The 26,945-nt window shown below is 34.3% G+C and overlaps 1 protein-coding gene across 1 annotated transcript in view; it reads left to right on the top strand.

The window, feature by feature from the left end:
- Positions 1–26,945, top strand: part of LOC126964651 (arrestin homolog) — a 111,587-nt gene that overhangs the window by 60,443 nt on the left and 24,199 nt on the right. The window contains exons 4-6 of the mRNA XM_050807895.1: positions 8,165–8,285; positions 9,562–9,709; positions 16,725–16,872. Of these exons, the coding sequence (XP_050663852.1) occupies positions 8,165–8,285; positions 9,562–9,709; positions 16,725–16,872 (417 nt within the window). The remainder of the gene's footprint in view (positions 1–8,164; positions 8,286–9,561; positions 9,710–16,724; positions 16,873–26,945) is intronic.

Below are 26,945 nucleotides of genomic sequence, written 5' to 3'. Positions count from 1 at the left end.
ATTACAATGCCGTGCCGCTCAGGATTCTTGAAACCCCCAAAAATATAGAGCGGCACTACAACTGCGCTCGTCACCTTGAGACAAGATGTTAAGTCTCATTTGCCCAGTAATTTCACTAGCTACGGCGCCCTTCAGACCGATACACAATAATGTTTACACATTACTGCTTCACGGCAGAAATAGGCGTCGTTATGGTACCCATAATCTAGCCGGCATCCTGTGCAAAGGAGCCTCCTACTGGTGAAAATTTTTATTCCTTTCTTATGAAAAAGGAGAACAAACAAACATACATACGTGTCACTTGTATTAGATGAGAATCACAAGAGCATTGCCGATCTTATAATTAAGCCAATTTAACAATAAAATACCAAACAGTAAACTAGGATTCACTGAGCACAAATTAAGAAATATACTTAGATTAAGTACTGGTCTCCGCTACGCTTCAACTAGATACTGCACTACGTAAGAACAATAGCTTCTTTATTGCGGCAACTGTTTGATGCTTGTGTGCGTGGCAACTTAGCTGAGCGTAAGCTTAGCATAATATCTCGTAAACTCAATTACGTTTTTAAGGCGTCTTATTTCACTCAACTAAGCATTACGCAGGTGAAGTTTGAGCAAAGTCTAAGTAAAGCTGGTGCACTCTGCATGTAGATGTAGATTAATGAATATTAGAAAAATTAATACTTAAAATTACACAAATACCCATAGTATTTGTGTATGGCAGAAGAAGCAAAAAAGCAGATCACTGCGTAATATGTGTGTGGTAAGACTGACTGATACAATTTCGAATGCGGTAATACGAGCGCGCTGTGGTTTGAAAAAGGATGTTGTGACAAGGACTGAAAAAGGAATGCTGATATGGTTTGGACACGTGGGGCGAATGAGTGAAGAAAGAATGACGCATCAAATATATAAGGCAAGTGTGTGTGGTAAACCTCGTAGAACATTCGTCGACCAAATTGGGGACGTTTTGAAAAAAGGAAAGGTCCGAAGCACCCGGAACCGACGAGGATGTTTGAAAAGAGTAATTAATGTAGAGGAAGCGCGTGAGGTTTGTAATGATGCAAGAAGTGTATAGTATAAGTATATAGAAGCAAGTGGCATTCTATTGTCTCTGCCTACCCCGACGGGAACAAGGCGTGAGTTTGAATGAATAAAATTTCTTAAAACATTCAGATAATTATGGATTTTCCCAAAATAACTCCGCATTAAATACATTTTCACCAGCCTTAATACTCTGATCAGCCACAAAGCTAGTGACCCATTTGCATAATTTCTCAGGAAGTCTGTAGGAAGGCCTTTCACTAGAAACGCTTTGAGCCGTATCCGATCAAAGGCTTTCACTATGTTAAGAATAAACGCTAACGTTTCTCGCTTAAACTTAACCATCTTAAGAATTGTTGAAATTATGGCAATATAATGGTAGTTGGACGGATACGAGCGTACACCGTTTCTAAAAATCGGGTACATTTTAGCTATCGTTTTAGAGGTTACTTGACATTCCAATTAGTACCAACATTCAGTTATGATAATATTAATAGAATAATATGTATCCTGTTAATATTATATTGTTTTAGTAATAATTAGTTATTATATTTAGCAATTATAATATTATATAATCACATGTCATAAAAATCATAGTGATGTCACTTTGTTATGATGTTGGTAGTTTCGTATTATTAAGATTGGTAGTAGGGTAACTGTTACGAATTGCCACCCGACTGCCCTATTGTAATAAATCATTTAGTGTTACTTGTATATAGTTGTGAGTATAGTGATTATATATTCTATTCAAGTAATTCGTAAAAGTGTTTTTTATTATATACTACTTAGCCTAAACAACTCAGCGCTCACTAATCCGGTACGGTGTAGGTCCGCACGATTTTGGCGCTCATGCAGCGTTCTGTCAATGCATATTATTTTACGTGTATTAATAGATTGCATATAATTAGGATGGATGGAGTGAATGTATCTGAAAGCTATTGAAACAAGCTATAAGACCATGCAAAATAAATCGTCTTATAAACCAAATGAGGTACGTTATGGTGTATCTGAAAAATCAAGTGCCCTGGGGAACTGCCGATTTGGGAAGGTTAGTATGCAAAATGATACTGATTGAAACTAGAATGCCACCAGATGTTTCGATTCAATATTAATGATTACGGATATATATTTAAAAAAAAGATCTTTTTCAAATATGTGGGTATTATGAAGGTGCCACTCATAATCGGTTATGAATCGATTACCAGCGATCGATTTTATTATTGTAATCTTAGAATAATAACGCTTAGAACGTGAGTAGGCCCAAGCGAAATGAAGCAGTTTCAATGTGGTCGTTTATGACCACAAACGTTTCCCGCCGCGTCAGTGTCATTTTGTCAACTTCCAGGACAATCTGTGCGCGAAATTTAATTGAAAAATGGCTTACTGTGGAGTGAAAGGATGTCACAAAGCGTTTTATAATAAAAATTATGATAAGAAAAACACATTTCACACCTTAATACTATTTCACAACTTTTAATTTAAGCTAATACGTTTTTTCAAAACAGCAAAATATTTTGTAACCAAAACCATTAAAAAAAATATGTTGCCAGCTATGAAAGTACTATACTCGTATATCCCGAGTTCCTCCGCTGGGATTGCTTTTTGTGTTTATTGGTAGATACTGATAGGAGGCTATAATGTACAACGCCACATTATGTTATAAGTATTCATAGTAAAAGTCAAATAATCTTAATTCAATTAGGCTTAAACTAAGCGCTTTGAATAGTCACTATAAATATTTCTTTTAAATTACTGAATTTACCATATGTTCGGCCACTCTTTTTCACCGACTTCAAAATAGGAAGAGGTTCTCAATACGTCGGTATGTTTTTGAAGTGAAACTTATTTATCGACGTATGAGAAAAATTTAATGGCAAATCATCACGATTTTCGGTTACGCGCCATTTTGTTTTTAAATCCGCTAGTAATAAAGATGGCCGCTGCGCAAATTTACGATTTCAACGAGTTTTGTTTCATGTGGCACAAAAATTTCCGAAAGATTATTATAACCACCACGCACACGTATAGCCCCAAAGTAATTTTTGAAATCCAAGATCGCGCAACCCATACAGCCAACGCGGGAAAATTACAAAATATACCGCAGATTAGCAAATATATACAGATAGCAGCATCTTGGCAAATTGAAGGAGTTTACTCCTTAAGAATCGATTTTTCATATGAGGCACCCGGTATGAGAAAAATATGGAGAGTAAAACCTACTCATCAAATGGGATAGTAACGTTTTTGGTGCGCATCATTTCTCGCGCTCTTTTCACTTTTCAGTTGCCGTGACAGTCTAGACGCTCGGTCCCTATATTAGTTGTATTGCAGTGATACGAATAGCAAACATCATTTTTCTTTTCTTGTATTTGGAAGCTTTATTATATTATTGAAATTGATTTATTATTATACTTTCATAAAGTTAAGTGAAAATTCTCATCTTCATAATTTATATTATGGAAGAACGTGGTGTAAGTAACAGTGCCGGAAAATCTGATAAGCACGTGGGTACTAAGTAAGTTACAATCTATACATTCATATGACGTATGTATTGTATATATAAACATGTATGCTTTGTATTAATTAAATATTGAATTATTATTATTGTTCATACAAATTTATATGAGCTACCCGAATAACTATCGCCCTGTTTCGGTGTTGCCGATCCTTAGTAAAATTTTTGAAAAAATTATTTTAAGCCAAATGCTTACTCACTTTAACACTTATAAGTTACTTCATATAAAACAATTTGGCTTTACTAGGGGACGCTCGACTACGGATGCAGGTGTTGAACTCATCAGGAATATTTTTGAGGCCTGGGAGGAATCACAGAATGCACTTGGTATCTTCTGTGATTTATCTAAGGCTTTTAATTGTGTTCAACATTCACCGCTGGTCAGGAAGCTATGCCACTATGGTATAAGAGGATCTGCACTCGATCTTCTGATCTCATATTTAAATAATAGGATTCAGAGGGTCGAGGTGAATGGCAAGAGATCTCCTGGGACTCCTCTCGGTATGGAGATACCACAAGGGTATATTCTTGGACCCTTCCTCTTCCTAATTTATATAAATGATCTCCCTGACCTTGTAGAAAAAAAACACAAGGTGGTATTGTTTGCGGATGACACTTCACTTATATTCAAAGTGAAACGAAGCCAAGTTTTGTATGACGAAGTAAACAATGCTCTATCTGACATCGTGTACTGGATTAGCGCCAATAACTTATTGTTAAATAATCATAAAACCAAATATATTAAATTCACCGCGCCAAATGTCAAAAATGTAGATGCAAATATTTTATTAAATGGAGTGGTGGTAAAACCAGTGGAATCTGCTATATTTCTTGGCATTACTCTTGATTCCAAATTGCAGTGGGGCCCCCATATTGAAGGATTGGCAAATAGGATTTGTTCCGCAGCATATGCGGTTAAGAAAATTAGACTGTTAACTGACATAGATACGGCGACATTAGTATACTTTAGTTATTTTCATAGTATAATGTCCTATGGTATATTGTTATGGGGCAGTCTTTGTGCTGCAGAAGATGGCTATTCGCGCGATTTATAACCTAGGTTCTAAAGAATCATTAAGAGAAAAATTTAAAGAAATAAACACGTTGACTGTTGCTTCTCAATACATTTTTGATAATGTTTTGTATGTTCATAAGAACATTGAGGAATTTTCTAGAAACTGTGACATTCATAATGTTAACACGAGGAACAAACATAAACTTGTAATGCCTACTACTCGGTTGGGTTGAGTTAGTAAGTCTTTTGTTGGGCGATGTATATGCTTCTACAATACGATCCCAGAAAATGTACAAAACAAATGTGTTACGAAATTTAAAAGAATTGTTAAAAAACGTTTGTGTGGGAAAGGTTATTATAGCATAAACGATTTTCTTAATGACACCACGGAATGGGAATGGAGCGAACACCCTCAGGCTCTTTAATTATAAATGTTTATTGTACGATATTACATTGTAATCCATATTTTATATTAAAAAAAAAAGCCGCTGAGTTTCTTGCACCCGTTCTTCTCAGGTCTGTGGCAGTCTCTTTTGAATGGGTGGTAGATTTTGACGTTCAATAAGTGATTTTAAATCCTATTTTGAATAAAAATATTTGAATTTGAATTTGAATATGCACATAATTAAATGTTTAATTTAATATGGAGTGTATATATAGCGCATTTCATGCCAAATAGACAATTTTAAACCTAACCTATTATTTTTTTTTAATATCTATAATTTTTTTAATTAATACGCACTTTTTTTTCTTAAGTTGACATTAAAATTCTGGTCTCATGATTTAAACAAGAAAATATTATGTATGTAATATATTATGTACTACCTAATATTTCTATGAACCTACCATATCTAACCTAGATTTAGTTGTCTGTGGCACTAAAACAATTCTGCTTTTTTGGCGACATTATAGTACTTTTTTAGGCCATAGAGTATAGACTCTTCCAAAGATTATTATTGTCTGACACAACCATGGCCCGCGTATGGTCAATCTCCTTTAAAGAAAATCTGTAACATAACTCATTTTATTCAATAAAAGTGTTACAAATCATGAAAAAACTATCATTCTCGAATAAATATTATCATTCCACGACAAAGATTGGAATAACAATATTTTGTTTGCTTAGGCTTCTATATTGTAACAAGCCTTCGCATGAAATGTGGGCTTATTGCAGATATTACAAAATAAACATGGGGGTAACTATAAATGTAGCGTATTTTATCTGAAGCTACAAAATTTTCATTTCGACATTAATTTTATGGAATGCAGAATCCAAAATTTTCAAATATTTTTTGCGTACATATTTTAGAATATCATGAATCGTAAGACATCGCTTATTGAAAATTTGTGTATGACAGGAGTGTCAATTTTAAACAAAGTTATATTATAATTTATTTCTTAAGCTTTGGCAGATCTTTAATAAAGATTAGAAAAAGGAACAGTCCAACAATAGAGCCTTGGTGTGTTCATATGAACCTTCTTTTGATTTAATAAGAAAATTGCATTAAATTATAAAAAGAAATAAATTGATTTAAATATATGAATTAATAAGATCGATGCCTTCTTATAAGCCAATATGGCTTACTTTCCTCTCAAGTATTGTGTGACAACAATAATCAAAAGCCTCAGATAAATCAAAGTATTCCAAGTAAATTCTGTGAGTCCTTACAGACTTCACAGATATTCTTGACATGCTTATCACCTGCAATTGTACTTAAAGTTTACTTAGTTTAAGAAGATTTTTAATTTTTACTAAGGTTTATAACCGAAATACGAGAATAATTATTTAAGTTAGTAGGTTAGGTTTTTGATGGAAATAATGTGTGAATTCATGGATTCGTTCGTGGCTTGATTAAAATAATCCTTTTTTTTTATTGCTGAGATTTCATTAAATTTAATACCTTTAAGTTTAACTATCTTAATAAAACGTTATTCGTGATGTTATCAAAAGAAATTGAATTATATTTATTTACCTTAGGAAATAACAATAAAATAACAAAATATTGCAAAAAAGACTAGGTAGATGTCATGAAACTACATCACTTCCTAAAAAGATTTGACCAGATACCTGATAAGAAACTGTACTGTCAGCCTTAACCCTAGATAATCTATATTAACTATATTACACTATTTTTTTTTTATGGAATAGGAGGACAAACGAGCGTACGGGTCACCTGGTGTTAAGTGATCACCGCCGCCCACATTCTCTTGCAACACCAGAGGAATCACAAGAGCGTTGCCGGCCTTTAAGGAAGGTGTACGCGCTTTTTTTGAAGGTACCCATGTCGCATCGTCCCGGAAACACCGCACAAGGAAGCTCATTCCACAGCGTTGTAGTACGCAGAAGAAAGCTCCTTGAAAACCGCACTGTGGAGGACCACCACACATCCAGATGGTGGGGATGATATCCTTGACTTGTGGCGTGTCGTGCGAGGGTGGAACTCGGTGGCAGAAATCAGGTTATACATACACGACGGCTAGCATAGGTATACATATAATAATATAAATATTGACACACTTTAACACAAATTATCTTGCTCCAAACATGATCGTCATAATGTACCTAAATGTAGAATATTATGTAGAATATTAGCAATATATTTAAGGTTACTTTTACACCGTATCAGTCTTCATAACACGAGCAAAATGATCAAGTTAAAGGCACGATTCCTTAACATGTTTCAGACATATTTAATATTGTTGAGGTTGAATTTCAGCAGTTGTTAAATATATTGGGCGAATTATTTGCTACATTTTATATCACTTTTATGAGTCAGACAACATAAAACATTTCGCTACAAGCGTCTTGGTTTATGATTTGCTACGGATCGCATATAACAGATTATTTTCTAAATTGACAGTACATAATTTTGGCAAGATATTATAACTACTTCGACTAGTAGACCTATATTAGAACCTATATAATAATAATATTGACACACTTTTACACAAATCATTTTACCCCAAACTAGGTAAAGCCCGTACTACGGGTACAAGACAACGATATATTTAATACAATATACTAAATTCTTACTTAAACATCCATGACTCGGAAACAAACATCCATATTCATCATATAAATGATTGCACCTATCGGGATTCGAACCCGTCCTGGGTTAGCTTAGTAGTCATATCCTCATTATCTGCATAGGCGTTCTACATAGTACAGTTATTAAGGCTGGCCATATTCCTATGATTCCCTGGTGGTGCAATTGAACAGCGGTGACCACTTATAATAAAGTAATAATAAAAACCAATGATTAGTGCTGTTCGCTTCCAGTTGTACCCAAACCAAGTTAATTTTTTTTTATAAAAGAGGGGGAAAACAGGCAAGACACTCACATGGTGGAAAGTGGTGAGGCATATGGAGATCCGCAGATGTGTTGTTGAAGAGTAAGAACTACCTACGATCTACGATCTGGTCAAGATCGCCGGAATACGTTGGATGAGGACATCGCAGGACCGATCATCGTGGAAATCTTTGGGTGGAGGCCTTTGTCCAGCAGTGGACGTCTTCTGGCTGATGATGATGATGATGATGATAATGATATTTTAAGATCGTATATTAAGGTATAGACTTCTTACAGATATGGCAGAGAAGACGAGGAGGTGATGGGGCTGAAGTTCTGCAACGAGGCCATTATGAGTCTCGCACAGATATGGCCGCATCATGGCAATCACGACATGGATCCTAATACACCACTGCAGGTAGGCTTTTTACGATAATGTGGTCACGAATGCGCTGTAAGTGAAATCAAAAGCAGCGGCTGTGAAACTGAACAACCAAATAAATCAGTTTGTGATGTGGATAAGGCTCATTTGGATACGACATGGACAAGTTTTGGTAAATGGAAAATGTCACTAAGTTAAAATGTAGAAGCACTATTTGTGTTTCGGTTTGAATGGTATCACAACACTTCTTCTGGTGATAATATAGACCAATGTTCAATTTACCCCATTTCACGACATTCTCAAGAGAAGTCTAGATAGAAGACCCAAAATTCTTCCGGCACTACTCAACTTGTACTGTATTGTAGGACAAACTTTCATCATTTCATCAATTCAGCCGAAAGACGTCCACTGCTGGACAAAGGCCTCCTCCAAAACTCGCCATGACGATCGGTCCTGCGCTGCCCTCATCCATCCTACCCCGGCTATCTTGACCAGATCATCGGTCCATTTTTCGGGGGCCCACCAACACTGCGTCTTCCGGTACATGGTCGCCATACAAGTCGCCCACTGACACTTTAGTTTTGCAACCATCTAGACTATGTCAGTTACTTTGGTACTTCTACAGATCTTCTCTCATCTCTCTTATCTCGCAGGGAAACTCCGAGTATAGCCCTCTCCATTGCCCTCTGAGCGACAATGAGCTTCCTCATAAGGCGTATAGTTAATTAGGTAACTATGGGCATGCTAACTATAGAAAAACTTTACAAGGAACGATTTCCACTTTATTTATATTTTATTTAATATTACGTAATCTACTTCTTGAAGGCATTTCGCACTTGATATCATATTTTTTGGCATTAGGGGTCTTCTCCGATCGGCTTGATTCTCTAGCATTGCGTAGAGATGTGGGTTCTCTCTGCATCTTCTACCGCATTTATCACGGGGAGTGCTCAGAGCTGTTCGGGTTGATTCCAGCGGCCGAATTCCACCACCTCACATTACGTGCAAAGTACCATCCGCATCAAGTAGACGTCTGGCATTCCACAACCGCGCGTTTTGTTCGAAATTTCTTGCCTCGCACAGCCACTTTGTGGAATCAACTACCGGCAGCGATCTTCCCGAACAGATACGACTTAGGGACCTTCAAGAAAAAAGCATACTCCCACCTTAAAGGCCGGCAACGCATTTCTGGATACACCTGTTGCTGCGGATGTCCATGGGCGGTTGCCTCACCTCTCCCCATCCCTTGAGCCTCTTGCCCGTTTGCCCCCTCTCATATAAAAAAAGGCGCTTAAGTTGATTTCTGTTTCAGGATGCACTTATAAAACGTCTTGGGGCGAATACATTTCCCTTCCAATTGGAACTTACACCACTAGCGCCACCTAGTGTTCAACTCGTTCCAGCTAAGCAGTACCACGGTGCACCAATTGGAACTTCGTATGATGTTCGTGCATACATTGGTAAGAATACATCGTATTCCTAAAGAATTAAAATTGGTATAGGTATTCATCAGATAAACAGTATGAGATTTACTTGGAGTTTTGATCATTATAACCAAAATAATAATGTTATTGGACTTCAAAAACAAATAAAACATTTTTTGCAAAAAAAGAAACGATTACAATCATTCATATATTTTAAACAAAATTTTATACAAAAAATGAAGAAGCCCGCTTACTTTCCTTGGAGCCGTTTCTCAGGTCTGTGGCATAAATTTTAGAATGGGTGGCCATTTTGATGATCAATTATAAGTGCTTTGAAATCCTTTTTTAAATAAAGTATTTGAATTTCAAGACTATGTGTTATTGCTTATGTATTAAAAACCATCATTTACATACACCAAAAACAGAAACAGTATTGGAGTATAAAAGAACTGAATGACTTTTGTTGTTAATACTTGTGTTATTTTATGTCGCTGTTATAGTTTTAATAATATATATTTAATAGAAAAATAAATACTTTTATTATTTAACCAAGATTATTTCATTGATATATCATAATTATAATAATCAGCATCACAAGACAACATCTTTACAACAAGAGATTTTTTTTTTATATTTATACTTAGAAAATAAATCGTTGTTTATTTATGAATACTAATAAAGACCTAAACTTTTGTATGAAATAAAATTAAAACAAACAAAAGGAATCCTTTTTTGTATTAAATCAATTATCATACAGTCTGTTAATCAATTTAAAACTTTCTGATATGCACGGACTCCTTGCATTCTAAGCCTATGTAGGTACTTCATTGTTACTAAAGAACGCAATTCTGACATAGCAATATGACTATTTTCTTGATCTGTCTCTCTCTGGTCATCATTGCGGTTAGCACGTGAGTTAGCTCTATAAATAATCTTATAGATAGTTAACAACTGTTGTTAAGAGAAAGTTAGAAAGAAATAAAAATTCTAATTAGTTATTTATTTTAATTTTAAACTATTCTTTCAATTCGATTTCTCAACCACGATCAGGGACACATCAAAGGAAAAACAAAATTGTTGTTTTTATTTAATTCTGAGCATTTTCGTATTTATTCACCTCTTAAACCATCTCTGGACTTCCACAAATAATTCAAGACAAAAATTAGCCAAATCGGTTCAGCCATTCTCCAGATTTAGCGAGACTAACGAACAGCAATTCATTTTTGTATATATAGACTAGCTGACCCGGCAGACTTCGTACTGCCTCAATCGATAAATAAAATACCACTTTTGTATAAAATAAACTTAAAACAAACAAAACAGATCCTTTTTTATAAAAAATGCTTGGTACGAATGAAATCTTATTTTTATTTTCGATTAATTACACACGATATTCCTTACTTTCAAAACGAGAGTTTTCTTGAAACACTGGGTATTTATGAGGTTTCAATTTGATATTGACAGACACACTGTTATGATACAAATAAATTCAAAGCTTTCTGATAAACTTTTTGTTTTGTTTTGTTGGTGCGGTTAGGTTCAGAAATTTTATTTTTGGGCAAAACTTCAGATTTATCAATCTACATAAAAATAATCTGATATATAGTTAACAACTGCAGTTAATCTACCTACTACAGTTACCTAAAATTAAGTTTATTTTTTACCTCCTGAGAAAGTTAGAAAGATTGAAAAAATTCTAATTAGTTATTCATTTTAAACTCTTATTTTAATTTGATTTCTGAACGACGGGGGACACATCAAAGGAAAAACAAAATTGTTGTTTTTATTTAATTCCGATAATTTTTATATTTGTTCACCTGTTAAACCTTCTCTGGACTTCCACAAATAATACAAGACTAAAATTAGCCAAATCAGAGTCCAGCCGTTCTCGAGTTTTAGCGTGACTAACGAACAGATATTCATTTTTATGTATGTAGATATATATATATGATATAGATAATATCCTAGTGATTCTTGTTTTCCACACCGTATCAAAGCGACGATGTGACGTCATCAACGTCAGGACCATAGATAATGTAACCGAGTAGCAAAGAGGTTTATAATAATATGATGATGTAAATACTACGTAGTAAGAGGTGGGACTGCCTTAGTAAAAATTGAAATTTAGTTTTTTATGAAACGTACAGTGATTTGACATAAGTTTGAAATAGTAGTAATTAGTATAAATAGTAGTAATAAAAAAGCGCGTACACCTTTTAAAAAGGCAGGCAACGCTCCTGTCATTCCTCTGGTGTTGCAAGAGAATATGGACGGCGGTGATCACTGACCCGTACGCTCGTTTGTCCTTCTTTTACCATGAAAACAAAAATACAGTATCGCGATTGGAGACGAAGTATAATCTGGCTAAGTTCGAAAGCGACCAGTTGCTTACTACATTTTGGATTTTGACTATCTCCGTTTTTTACAAGATTATAGCCGTCATCTGTCATCGAGTGAATCGTTTTTTTCTTACGGCCGTTCCCAATATACTATCTACAGAAAGAGATAAATGACTACCTTCTACTGTCAGTAATCTGAAGCTGTCCCAATATACGCGATAAGTCATCCTTATCGCCTTATATTGGGACGCGTGAATTGCAATTTCCATCCAGAATTCTATCGCTGGTAAGCTATACGTCATCCTATTGATAGACAGCGTGTACTGATAAGGTAAGTTACCGTCAATAAGTTTATTGGGACAGAAAAGTCAACAATAGTTACGATTTTTTTCTCAAGTAGGCGACAACCGAAGATAGACTGAATATTGGGAACGGCCGTTACAGAGTTTCGCAATAATATTGGTAAGAATGTTCATTTTCAAAATTAAAGCTTATTTTTTTAGTTTACAATTAGTGGCCAGATCTAAAAACTTTCAGTGTCACCCTCGTATCCAATTAACATCAAGTAAAATAGAGATAAGTAATTCAATCAATCAAGTCCACTTAATTTTGTTAATGAAAGTAGCCGTCAATAGATCGTCAATCACTTTAATTACAAGACCGTTCATAATAACGTTAGAACAAAGTTAGAGTCTGTGTTAACCTTTGTTATATTATGGATTGTTAAAGCATTCCAAATTGTATTACAAGTTCAATTAATCTGTCACAAGAAATAATTAAACTAATAGATAAACATAGACCCTTTCATTGTTATTAAAAATTATTAAATAATATTTATTTGATGACAATATAATGACGAGACGAGCAGGACGTTCAGCTGATCGTAATTGATGCGCCTTGCCCATTACAATGCAGTGCCGCTCAGGATTCTTGAAAAATCCCAAAAAAAATTAGTGAAACTACAATTGCACTCATCACCTTGATCCATATTATGACGTTAAGTCTCATTTGCCCAGTAATTTCACTAGCTACGGCGCCCTTCAGACTGAAACACAATAATGCTTACACATTATTGCTTCTCGGTAAAAAAGGCGCCGTTGTGGTAACCATAATCTAGCTGGTATCCTGTGCATTAAAGGGTTAATAGTATATTATAGAGTAGTTTTGTAAGAACTCAAAATTATTTTATTAAAATATTCTTTAAGGTTATCTGGGTTTCTTTTTATTTTAAGTGCATGAAAATGTGGGCGGCGGTGATCACTTAACACCAGGTGACCCGTACGCTTGAGTTTGTATTTCTTTCGTACTCATCACTTTACATATAAAAAACGCGTTTATTGCAGCAACTACATTACATTTAAATATATTGCATAACTTAATTATTAAAAACTTTTCTTGCTGCGTGTCCCTCGACATAGGCCTCCACTAAATTTTTCCAATTCGTTCTATCTCTGGCTAGACGAGTCCACATGCTTCCGACCAAGTTTCGGATGTCGTCCTCCCATCTTTTGGATTGCCTGCCTCTTTTTCTTTTTCCGTTTCTGGGGTACCACTCCGTCACTTTTTTCGTCCATTTTCCAGAATTGTCTCTGATCATATGGCCTGTCCATCGCCATTTTTGCTGTTTAATAATTTTGCTTACATTTTTAAAGCTTCATTCTATCTCTCAATCTAACACCTAGGACGCTTCTTTCCATAGAATTTTGGCAAGTTTTTAGAGTTGCGAGATTTTTCTCGGTTAGGGCCCATGTTTGTGATCCATAAGTTAAACATGGTAGTATGCAAGCATTAAAAACCTTTCTTTTGTCCTTAATGAGAATATGCTTGTTCTTCATCACTTCGCTGAGCGACCAATATCTTTTCCAAGAGTTCGTGACCCTTCTATCGATTTCTTTTGTCATACAGTCTTTGATTGATAATAAATGCCCCAGGTAAACGTATTCGTCTACATATTCAATTATTTTACCATCTACTTTAATTTCTTTTCTATCAGAGTTTGTCATTATTTTAGTTTGGTTGACGTTCATTGTGAGGCCTACTTTAGCACTTTCCTCTGACAATTGTTGTAGCATATGCTCTAGTTTCTTTGAAGACTCGGAAAATAGTACTATATTGTCCGCAAATCGTAGATGGTTTAGTTTTTCCCCATTTATATTAAGTCCCTCACTTTCCCATTCAAGGTTTCTGAATATCATTTCTAATACTGCTGAGAATAGTTTGGGAGATATAGGATCTCCCTGTCTGACTCCTCTTTCTATTGGGAACTCGCTGCTGGCCTTATCCAATTTTATTCGAGCTGTGCTTTTGGAGTATATATTCTTAACAATATTTATTATTTTTCCATGAACTCCTTGAAGTTTAAGAGAGTTCCAAATTGCATCATGTTCTAGCGAGTCAAAAGCTTTGTTGTAGTCGACAAAACCTAGATAATATACACAGATGTACTCTTTAAATTTTTCTAATATTTGTATTACCATGTGTATATGGTCTACAGTCGAGAATTTTGTCCTGAAGCCTGCCTGCTCTTTGGGTTGGTTCTTGTCTAATACCTTAGAGATTCTTGATAGTAATATCTTGGAGAAAATTTTATATATGTTTGCCATCAAACTTATCGGTCTATAGTTTCCAATATCGTTTTTGTCACCTTTTTTATAAATAAGTACTATAGTTGATTTAGTCCAGTCTGCCGGAATGCTTTCAGTTTTCAGGATTTGATTAAATAGTACAGTGAGCTTGGGTCTTTTACATTTTCCGCTAAGTTTCGATAATTTTTAGAACTTTTGTACAGATCATGATAGAACTCGGCTGCAGTTCTTATTATTTCTTCCCTATTCCTAGTTATTCTATTAGTTTTATTCTTGAGATTAATCATCCAATCCTTTTTGTTCATCAGTTTTTTTGGTGCTTTTCTTACTCCTCCAGTTTTGGTAATTTGATCTTGTATAGTTTTATTTCTTTTCTGAGTTATATCTTTGCGTATTTGAGATCTTATTTTTTTACTTAATTCTGCAATTTTAGTTTTAGTGGCCTTATCCTTTTTTGAAATCAATTGTTTTCTTTGTTCTATCAATTTCTCACTTTCATCTGATAGAGTCTTTGCTTCTGGTTTACATTTTACTGTTTCCCTTATTAGGTTAGTTATTAATGAATTATATTGTTCTTCTATATTCTCATAGTTTTTGTCTTCCTGGTTTAAAGCTATGGACAGATTATTTTGTAGTTTTTTGTAATCCTCTGTTATAGGTATTGGCTTGGTGTTTCTATAATTCCTTCTCGACTTTTTGGCTGGTACTTTTTTTAGTGAAGCTCTTACCATTCTATGGTCGGTATTAAAATTAAAATTATTCAAAACATGTGTATTAGAAAAACATCTCGCTTTATTTGTCATAATAAAATCAATTTCGTTCTTATAATTTCCATTAGGTGACATCCAGGTCCATTTTTTATTAGGTTTTCTTTTGTATTGACTGTTGAGAATTGTAAGTTTATTTTGTAAGGTATAACTGATAATTTTATTACCATTTTTACTGCGTATACCATAACTAGAATTGCCTATTATGTGCTCTTCGCCGGGCTTACGTTGTCCTATTTTGCCATTAAAATCACCCATAACTATAACGTTCTTTTTCATATAATGGTTGATCGATTGTAATTTTTCGAAAAATTCTTCAACTTTCAAACGTTCTTCTTTATTTGTAGGTTCAGTGGGAGCATATACTTGTACGATTGTCCATGATTCATCTTTTACTGATGTTGGTAATTTAATGTTTAAGATTGCTATTCTTTCGGATATACCAATTATTTCTTCTACTTTTGATGACAGATATTTTTTTAATAGAAAACCAACTCCGTAAAGGCCTGGTGTTTCTCCGTTATGATATAGAAGGTAGTTGTCATATTCTTCAATACACTCTCCCATTCTTCGCACTTCGCTTAAACCTATTATGTCCCATTTAATATCGTCAAGTGCTTTTTCAAATTCAAGTAACCTTTCTGGTGAGCTAATAGATCGTACATTTAATGTTGATATGTATATATTATGTTTGTCTTTTTGAGAAGGCTAGTTAACTGTGAAGTTACAATTAGAATTTAGAGGGTGTTGGTCATTTTTCTCCACGATGACCAATCGGCTTGGAGGAAGAAAATATTCTTTAAGGTTATCTGGGTTTCTTTTTATTTTTCATTTATTTGGGATATGGTTGTTGCTAAGAATAATTAAGTGCATGAAAATGTGGGCGGCGGTGATCACTTAACACCAGGTGACGTACGCTTGAGTTTGTATTTCTTTCGTACTCATCACTTTACATATAATATAATTAAAATATTTGTTTAAACGTTGCAGCTGTAAATAGTTATTTAAAATTGTAAATAAGTTTCTTGCCACTTCATCTCATTGAAGCTCAACCTTGCCGGAAGTGGTGGTAACTGGTAAAAAGAAATAACATTTGACATTCATAAGTGACCAAGATGAATAAAGTGATTTGATATGATTTGAACTCGATTAAATATTTCTCTTTTGTAATATAACTATAAACGAGACACTTCCATTGTTAAGAATATAATATTAGACTTTGAATATACTAACTGAAAATTAATGAATATTTCTATCCACAACTTAATAGATTACTTTTATTTAGGACGCCTTAATACTAAGCTTTTAGTGTCGTTTTAAGCACCAGGTCAAGGTAATTAATTAAGTTTATAATTAACAGCAGAACGTGCAGACGAGAAGGTGTCACGTCGTCACGTAGTACGGATGGGTATAAGAGTGCTTCAGGGACCCGGCAAACCCCAACAGGCGGTGCTGCCTCCGTCACCTCATAATACACTCAGCGCTTTAGCACATCATAATGTTCTCAGGTAATCAGACGATCTTAAATTCTTACATTATTAATTTTGTGTCTAGATAGACTATGACAGCTGTTAAAACGTCGATAAAAATTTAGGTGGACGTTTAATCTCTATTTTGAGCAATACACTCACACTAACACAAAGTGACATACAAATCACGAGAGTAAGACGGAGCTGATCGTGCACATTAAAGTATTAAAACTTAGACTAAGCATTTCAATTGTACCTATTAATTTGACATATTATTTATAATTATTTTTATGGATAACGATAGTAGCGCATTAGGTTCACTTGATCTTACATTTAATATTCTCGTGTCACAATGTTAGTTACCTTACTCTTCCGAAACGGCTTTACTGATTTTTACCAAATTTTATATGCATATTTGGTAGGTCTGAGAATCGTCTACAATCTATTTTTCATACCCCTAAGTGATAAGGGTTGTTCACCCTTAACATTTTTTTTTTATTTTGGGAAAAAAAAAATATTTTACTTTTATATAATGTGGCATTAAAAATACATACAACACTAAATTTTTACCCTTTTATCACCAACCCCTATTTTATAATAGCCATTTAAGTAATTTAATAATTTTTCATCCCGCTCGATAACTGATAAATTAACGTCTATTTTGTAAATGTTTTTCCCTAAAATTTCCCTGAGTTTATGGCAAATCTATTTTTTTTTATAAAAATAAGCATTTATTTTTATTATTAAAGTTTATTCCTGATATATGCTTAGTGTTACCAATGTTAGATTTTAAAAATTTGCCGCGCTTTTTAGACCAGGGTCGATAATTTTTTAAAACCAAAAAAAATTACAGTGGGATAAAACCCATTGGTAAAGGACGAGAATATAACAAAAATTAAGGGAAAAATAAATTACGGGCGATCTGAGTTCAGGAAGTGGAAAAGGGGGGGTATTTTAGGGTAAAAAACGGTTTATCTCGATTTCCGGCAAAACTACAAGTCCTATGGCAAAAAGTTAATCGGCAAAGTTGTAGGTAATAAAGAAATCTACAACTTTTATAATTACACTTTTTTCACATAACCTCAAAATTCAGTGTGAAAAATTCAAAACACCAAGTTTTTGGCATTTTATTTCTATCTTTTTAAAAAAAAAAAATTCTACGAAAATTGGTGAAAACTTACCTTATTATGTCCCAAATACACTGTAATTTATTTGATTTAAAATATTTATTTTTTCGCCTTATTTTAACTTAATATCAAAAAAGGACCCTAATTTGCAATCGAAAATTCTGACGTCAAAATATTAGCTTTTTTCAAAAAGTTTGGAGGCTTTTTGTTCGTTGAAATATCTTCTTTCTGATGGTGTAAAAAAAAATTAAGTCCAACAAAAGGCATTTCATAAAGAATTCACACCTGTTATTAAGTAGCAGCAAAAATATGGATTATAAAATCAATAAAATTGAAAAAACAGGTTAATTTAAAACTGAATCATTATCCTTTTTACATTTGTAAATAGATTTGATTAATCGTAAAGATCCAAGATATAAAGATGCATGACTTGCACTCGGCTTGCTGGAGGACGACAACCAGTGTTGTATGCTTGCTGAAGCTGCATTGAACTGTAAAGCAATACAAATTCATCTATTATTCGCTATAATGTTGACTACATGTTTCCAAGCCCGAGCACAGATATTGTGGGATAATCACAAAGATTCATGACTGATAATATACTTCATCAATATCGTACACGGTGCAATGATCTAACGGTAACATTCAGCGACGCTATGTACAATGAAGCATTGATTGCTGTTCAGGATCTTTGCATTATCATTGCCAACTTATCACTCAATCATTTCGGTATGAATTCACCAGATCGAACTGCATCTGATTTAATTAACACTGAAATGAATCGTGAACTGCAGTACAACACTGTAGAAATGGCAGCGATTGTTACCCGCAATGTCCCACTAATTAATGAGGAACAAAGAACCATTTATGACCGCACTTTGCTCGCAGTTTCAGCAGGATAAGGTGGGTTCTTCTTTTTGAATGCACCGGATGGAACTGGCAAAACATTCCTTATTTCGCTAATTCTTGCTGAAATACGATCAAATAATGGCATCGTATTGGCCGTTGCATCATCGGGCATTGCGGCAACTTTATTGGATGGAGGCAGAACAGCTCATTCAGTATTTAAGTTGCCACTAAATATTCAAAATAACCCTGACGCAGTGTGTAATATTAAAAAACAATGGTCCATGGCCACCGTGCTGAAACAGTGTAAAATTATCATCTGGGATGAATGTACTCTGACACACAAACATTCAGTTGAGTCGTTGAACACGACATTGAAAGATAAAAAAAACAACGATAAACTATTTAGCGGCACTCTGTTGGTCCTTTCAGGTGATTTCAGACAAACACGTTCCACGTTCAACATATACAGATGAGATCAACGCTTGCTTAAAATCATTTCCATTGTGGCGTAATGTTGAAAAAGTACAGTTGAAAGTAAATATGCGCGTTCAAATGCTTCAAGATCCATCCGCTGAAACATTCTCAAAACAACTCTTAGATATCGGCGATGGAAAAGTTGCTATAGATTAAACTGGATACGTAAAATTACCGACCGATTTCTGCACAATCGCTGATTCGCAATACTCGTATACCCTATTCTGTTTCCGATTATATTGGCATTTGCAATGACTATCAACAAATCCCAAGGCCAAACGATGTCTATTTGTGGCTTAGATTTGAGCACACCATGTTTTTCACACGGATAATTATGCTCTCGAGTGGGTAAACCATCCAGTTTGTATGCGATAACTAAAGATGGGCTAACAAAAAATATTGTTCACGCTATGGCATTAAGAGATTTATATTGTATGTTATTGTTACTGTCGTAATTAATAAGTGATAATTAATTTTAAGAAATAAACTATAATAACTTAAAAATAATAATGTTTGTTTTTTTTTATATTCCGTCATCGTTCACAGCGCTCCATGCTTATTTCATGCATATACCACATCCTTTCACACTTACAGTAAGTCAGTTATTTTTTGTCTACACTAGAAATTACCTAGAAATAATTTATATGGCAGAACAACGTTTGCCGGGTCAGCTAGTGTTAGTGTAAAATTGAAATTATAACAAACTTGTGTTGTGTGTGAATTGTGTTTTGAACTTAAGGGTGCCGTAGCTAGTGAAATTACTGGGCAAATGAGACAACATCTAACGAGACGAGCGCAATTGTAGTGCAACTCAGAATTTTTGGGTTTACACAAGAATCCTGAGCGGCTCTGCATGTAATGGGAAAGGCGTATCAATTACCATCAGCTGAACGTCCTGCCCATCTCGTCCCTTATTGTCAGAAAAAAAAATCACAAACACATTTTTTTCATATTATAATAATAATCCTCACGAATTTTTAAGATAAGAATAACTCAGATATTCATTATGTAAAATGCTCAAGAAATTAAATGATCAGCGAGCCTAAATAACTTTTTAATTTAAAAAACCTAACTCACTTCTATATGACCTTAAAGCTGAAAATTAGTTCACTGTAATTAAATATTCGATAAAAGGTCAAAACATTACATAAAACAACAAGAACAATAAGGTCTATTTAACATTTAGGTCAGATCTATGACGCAGTTTAACCTTGTTACTTATATAGACTAACTAGTGGCTTGAAAGTTTCCAATCAATCGTTCTTTTCTCTCTTACGTAAAATTGTATTATCGGTAAGTGGAATTTTATTTCAGAAAGAGACTCCGTATTGATATTTTTTTATGGGAATAAGGGACAAGATGAACAGGACGTTCAGTGGAGCATAATGCAGTGCCACTCAGGGTTCTTGAAAAACACAAAAATTCTGAGCGGCACTACAATTGCACTCGTCTCCTTGAGACATAAGGTGTCAAGTGTCAATTGCCCAGTAATTTCACTAGCTACGGCGCCCTTCAGACCGAAACACAATAATGCTTACACGTTACTATTTCACGGCAAAAATGGGCGCAGTTGTAAAGTGTTGCCGCACCCAAAATCTAGGCGGCATCCTGTGCAAAGGAGCCTCCCACTGGTAGCCAACTGATATGATATGACAACTAGGACTAAATTTGTTCCATGTGGACAGAAAAAATTGTATGAAAATCAATAATTTTTTATGTGTTTTTGAAGTGATAACTTCTAAAATGGGAGGGTAAACCGCTTCGTAACGTAACGCGTTACGGCGCCTGTCTGTCTGGCTTCTCTTTCTCTCACGCATACGGCAGCGGTAGGCAGGCTCCTCCTCTCTGACTCTAACCAATTGTTACTTTTACAGGATTAAATAATGATACTTAATGTACTTACACAAAATTCTAATGTTCTATTCATGAAATGTAACTAAGAATAAAATGTATTATACAATAAATATAAGATATTTAAATAAAACATTTCCTTACATTATCATATTAATATACATAACATCTTAAGGCGCGGTCATACCTCAATATCCAAAAAAAAATGGTGTCTTAGAGAGTCGATTACAACATAACGCAATGAAAATATTTCGACGCAAAAAATACATTACAAAAAGAAGGACTTAAGGAAAAATTTGAATCGAATAAAATATTTATATATAATTTGAAAAATTAAAAAAAAAATTAGAAGTTGCTTCCCAAAAATAACCTTTGGAGTTAAAAATCTCTGAATTTTCAGTGACAACAACATTCTTTTATTAAAGAATTTAATAGAATTAGTCTTTGTCTAAAACTTAAGCCAAAAAATTATTCAATTTAATATGTATATTTTGAATAAACAAAAGAAAACCAGTAAAATATATGCCGATTTGCAGCTGAGCCACATGATCAACACAAACATTCTACTATTGGTTGTAGCGTTTACAATCCTAGTCAGTCCGCGCCTTAATAAGAACCTAAGCTTTTCTCAAGTTTAACAATTTCAATATTAAATATTTCAGCTTAGATCAGTTTAAGTTATCACTACAGTCGGTTTTTTTCCCTAGTGATAAATAGTTCTTACTACAAATACAGGGAAAAATAAAAACTATTAATTACGAACTTCGCTATTAGAAGTCTTTCTGACAAAGTTTTTTTATGTTATGAAAAAATATATAAATAAATAAATAAAATGAAGAATGTATGCAAAAATAAATAGAAAGAAGAATAGTTAATACGTGGAAACGATACTGATCACTTAATGCAGTAATGAAGAATAAAGAAATGCCTATGAAATACAATAGGAAAGTATTTAATACGTGCATACTACCATGCTTATTATACGGTTGTCAGACATGGGCATTGACAGAGCAACTAGCCAATAAAATTAAAATTTGTCAGAATGGAATAGAAAGAAGCACAATAGGAGTTAAAAGAAAGGATCGTGTGAAATTAAAAGCCATTAAAAATAAGATAAATTTTAAGAATGAAACAATATATTCAGTGTTAATTTCGATTAGTTTTGTGCATGCAGAATCTCCCGCCCATTCGTACGGTCTAGAGTCTACACGCGTTCTCAATCATAGAATTTTGAAACCCATTCAACACATGTTTCCCTTCTAGAAAAAGCATCCTCAGGAGTTGAATCGCCGAACCTGGAATGAGAATGAATAATTAAATTAGCACCGCTGTTTTATATTATACCCGTCGAATGACCTGACGCACTTTGATTGGTCGGCTGCTGTGACGTAAATACGTAGAGAAAAATACGTAGCAACGGTGAAGGGACCAGATTTCTTTGTTCATACAATAATAATAATAATTTTTTATTTGCGAATAACTGCCACCAAATCTTTTACAAGTACAATAGATATGAACAATTAACATTAAATAAAGAAAAGAAAAAATATCAATACTAATGTTAAAAAACAATAAAGACAGAGATATTCATGCTTAAAAACATGTAAGGATTATTTAATAACTAGAATGATAACAAACGAGGCAGCAGCGCGATTCGCTAAAAGGAAAGTTCTCAGCAAACGTTAGGACGTATTTTCCTAACAGTGATATTATGAACTTCATATATTTTTTTTCCTTGCAAGCTATTTTGGCAGTAATGTGTGAAAAAGTAATTATAATATTTAAATATTTATCGTATATCTATATCTAACAAACAAAGCTCAGAACTTAATTAATTTATAAATCTGAAAAGAAAATATATATCACGTAGTGATGCGGATACACGCATTAACGTACATCCCCACTAGCTACACAAGTATATAATAAATATATATATAAAAAATGAATGAGTAATATAATATTATATAGATAAAATATATCCATTATGATTCCCATCCTCACTACAATCGATGTATTTAATTTAGTTTTTGCTCTTGCAATAATAGCTTTTTGTAGTTATTCTTAAAAGATTCCTTTGACTGCAAATTTCAAAGTGGTGGTGACAGGTTATTCCATAAATATATCCATAATATATCCATTATGATTCCCATCCTCACTACAATCGATGTATTTAATTTAGTTTTTGCTCTTGCAATAATAGCTTTTTGTAGTTATTCTTAAAAGATTCCTTTGACTGCAAATTTCAAAGTGGTGGTGACAGGTTATTCCAACACTTAGTGGCTGTGTAGCGAAAGCTACCACGAAATGCGGATGTGTGGAAGATGGGTATGTTTAAAGAGTCGTGCGAAGCGCGAGTCTTATGTGGAATGTTAGCATCACTTCTCCATTTTAACTTTTTAAATAGATAAATAATGATTTCGTTCTTTATTATACCGAATAGTAAAGTAGCAAAGTGCAATTTCATACGACTCCACATTTTTAATAATTACTCTCTATTCAAATAAGGAGTAACGTGGTCTCGCCGCGGGATGTAGAAACAATATCGTGCACAAGCGTTTTGAACACACTAGCGTTTTTTTATTGAGTATCTGATTCGGTATAGTACTTTCAGTCTATAAGACCAACTACGAACAATCTGAAGTATATATTTTTCGAAACGTAAGTTTTCGTCTATGAGCAAACCAAGATTTCGGGCCTCGGTTACCCTCTCTATTTGTTCATTATTAATTTTAATGTAAGGTTATTAGAGTTACTACTGAGTACCTATAACCATATATTTCGTTTTTTCGAATTTAATAGCAATCCATTGGATTTTGACCAGTCAAAGATCCGATTAAGGTCTGGGGTAATTTTATTGAAAGCTTCCTAATCATACGGCTTGAAAGACAGGTAAATTTGTATGTCATCAGCAAACATATTAAATATACAATATTTAATATGTTGAACCACGTCCGCTGTGTACAGAGTAAATAATAAGGGACATACGAGGGGAGGTCAAAAAGTTCGCGGAATGGCGGGGTTGGCGGGGGTGAGGTCGCTCCTCCAGGTAGCCGCTACTTGAGTAACTCATAATTACTATATATGCCAATTTCTAGCCTAATTGGGTCATTAGCTTTCGAGTTACAAACGAGTGAACAAGTAAATCGGGAACAAACTAGCCACTATGGAGAAAATTGAACATCGCGCCGTCGTAAAGTTCCTCACCAAACAAGGAAAAACGCCTCAAACTATTTTGCAAGAGATGTTAGCTGTTTACGGAGACTCTGCTCCTGGTAAAACCATGATTTACAAATGGCACGGCCTTTTCAAGCAAGGAAGGGAGTCAATTGAAGATGATCCTCGACCTGGACGGTCGTAGTATAGACCCCTGAGGTACCCCTTTTTTAATTGGGAGAGGCCGTGAAGTGGTCACATTTTCGTCATAGTTAGTAATTTCAACGAATTGATGTCTGTCACGTAAGTAGCTCGGAAACCACCAATAGTAAACGCATGTTGTATTATTATTGAGATTAAGGCTATTTGTGTGTAAATTATTGCTTGTAAGTATAGTAGTTTGACAAAATATAAAATAATTGATAAAAATTTACCAGCGCTTTAGAAATGGATTTCCATACAACGCTGCATATTTTAACGTTATAAATCACGCACTTTCAGCCCGGTTGTGAGATCAATTCGAAAACACTCTCCGAGAGGTAGTAAGAATATTCTTAAGTCTTTCAGAAGGACTTCAAGAATAATAATGAAATTGACACTTTCTACATAAATTTTCTTACCCCCACCTAGCCATACCCTGTGCAATTGGTGAAGGATAACGATATATTCATGACTAGGAAACATTTATACTATTCATCGTATAAATGTATGCACAGTATATATAACATATGTATATGTATATGTATATGTATATGTATATGTATATGTATATGTATATGTATATGTATATGTATATGTATATATATATATATATATATATATATATATATATATATATATATATATACATATACATATATTTATGCACCTACCGAGATTCGAAACCGCACCCTCTAGCTCAATGGGCTGGATCATTGACAAAAAACCCATATCAGTCTATCTGCATTTTTACTAAAGAAACTAATAAAGAAGACCACAAAATGAAAGCACATTTAAAATTGGCTATAAATATTTCAAATAAGATGGTAAAGCTTCTCTTTCCTACAAAACTTAAAGTATTTTATGATGATGAAGCCATAAGCAAGGCATAACGTTTTGATCGCACTAAATTGTATTCAATCACACCTTATGAAAAAATAGCTACTTTAATTCCTGCCAATAAGACTCTTTTTTAGCCGTACTCAGTTCATAACTTCGTTGGACTAATAATACATTGATGGAATAGTTTAAGTTATGTTATTATTAAAGTCACCATATATCATAATATTATACTTCATAAACTCAGATAATTTCAATAAAACCTCCTCCAATACATTCTTAAATAACTCTTAGATACTAAAAACACAGGCGCGTTCGAGTTCTACACATGCTATTTTAATAACACGTTCAACAGAAAATCCCACAATATCTTCAAGTTATTTGAGTTTAAGTAATTATTTACTTAACTATAAGAGAGCTACCACGTGTAGCCTTTTCTCTACTTAGCGTCTTACTATGCATCTGATGACCACTGAATAAAAAAATTGAAATTAAGTCAGTGGTCTGTTAAACAAATACACATATCTTCATGATTCATTCATCATCATCATGAGTTGGAAGACATCCACTGCTGGACAAAGGCCTCCCCCAAAGATTTCCACGATGATCGGTCTTGCGCTGCCCTACCAGATAGTGTAGATCGCCGGAAAACGTTGGATGAGGTCGAACCATCTTGGGACTACCAAAACTACGTCTTCCGGTACGTGGTCGCCATTCGAGGACTTTTGTGCCCCAACGGCCATTTGTCCGTGGAACTATATGCTCTGCCCACTGCCACTTCAGTTTTACAATCATTTGGGCTATGTCGGAGACTTTGGTTCGCCTATGGGCCATAATTTCTGATCCGATCTCGCAGGGAAACTCTGAGCATAGCCCTCTCCGTTGTCGAGTTTTCTCATCAAAACCCACGTTAGTGACCACGTCTGCGTACCATAAATCATCACTGGTAACACACACTGATTGAAAACCTTCGTCTTCAGACACTGCGGTATTTGGGGCGAGAAGATTTTACGGAGCTTGCCGAACGCAACCTCGGAATATTTAGTATACACCTAAACTTTCGGATAATATTACTGCAAATAACTTAATTCTTGTTTCCAAAAATGCAGAAAATAAAATTACATCGGTGGCTGTTTACATTTTTTTCAAGTCATCAATTATCATTAATTACTAATTATTTTAACCTTTAAATACGCCCTGGTCATCCGCCCTTGTCCTATGAGCAAGGTCACTGCCTAAGAGAAATTTTTTCTATACACGGTAAAAGTATCAAAAAATATATATCTATCGTTTTCATAATAATATGAATTACAGGCAACCCTGAGTATTATTAAACCCATCTAACCGTTGTTAATTAATGGTTTATATAATGACAACACCGGCCTTACATAACAGTCGACCGCTGGTGATGACACGCCAGGGGCGCCAGTGTAGCCTGATTACATAATCATTTATTCATTGGCTATGGTGAGGGTTGCCAGATACAAACAAATCACTTATGATAATTTTATGGCGAATATCTAAATATTTATTGTGAATGCCAACACAATAATATTATCATGAAAACTGTATTCAAATAATCAGTCATATGAGATGAATTGCATTATATTACAATATCTG

The sequence above is a fragment of the Leptidea sinapis genome, chromosome 5 (genome assembly GCF_905404315.1).
Source record: "Leptidea sinapis chromosome 5, ilLepSina1.1, whole genome shotgun sequence".
NCBI lineage: Eukaryota > Metazoa > Arthropoda > Insecta > Lepidoptera > Pieridae > Leptidea > Leptidea sinapis.
This window is presented reverse-complemented; position numbering and strand designations above follow the sequence as displayed.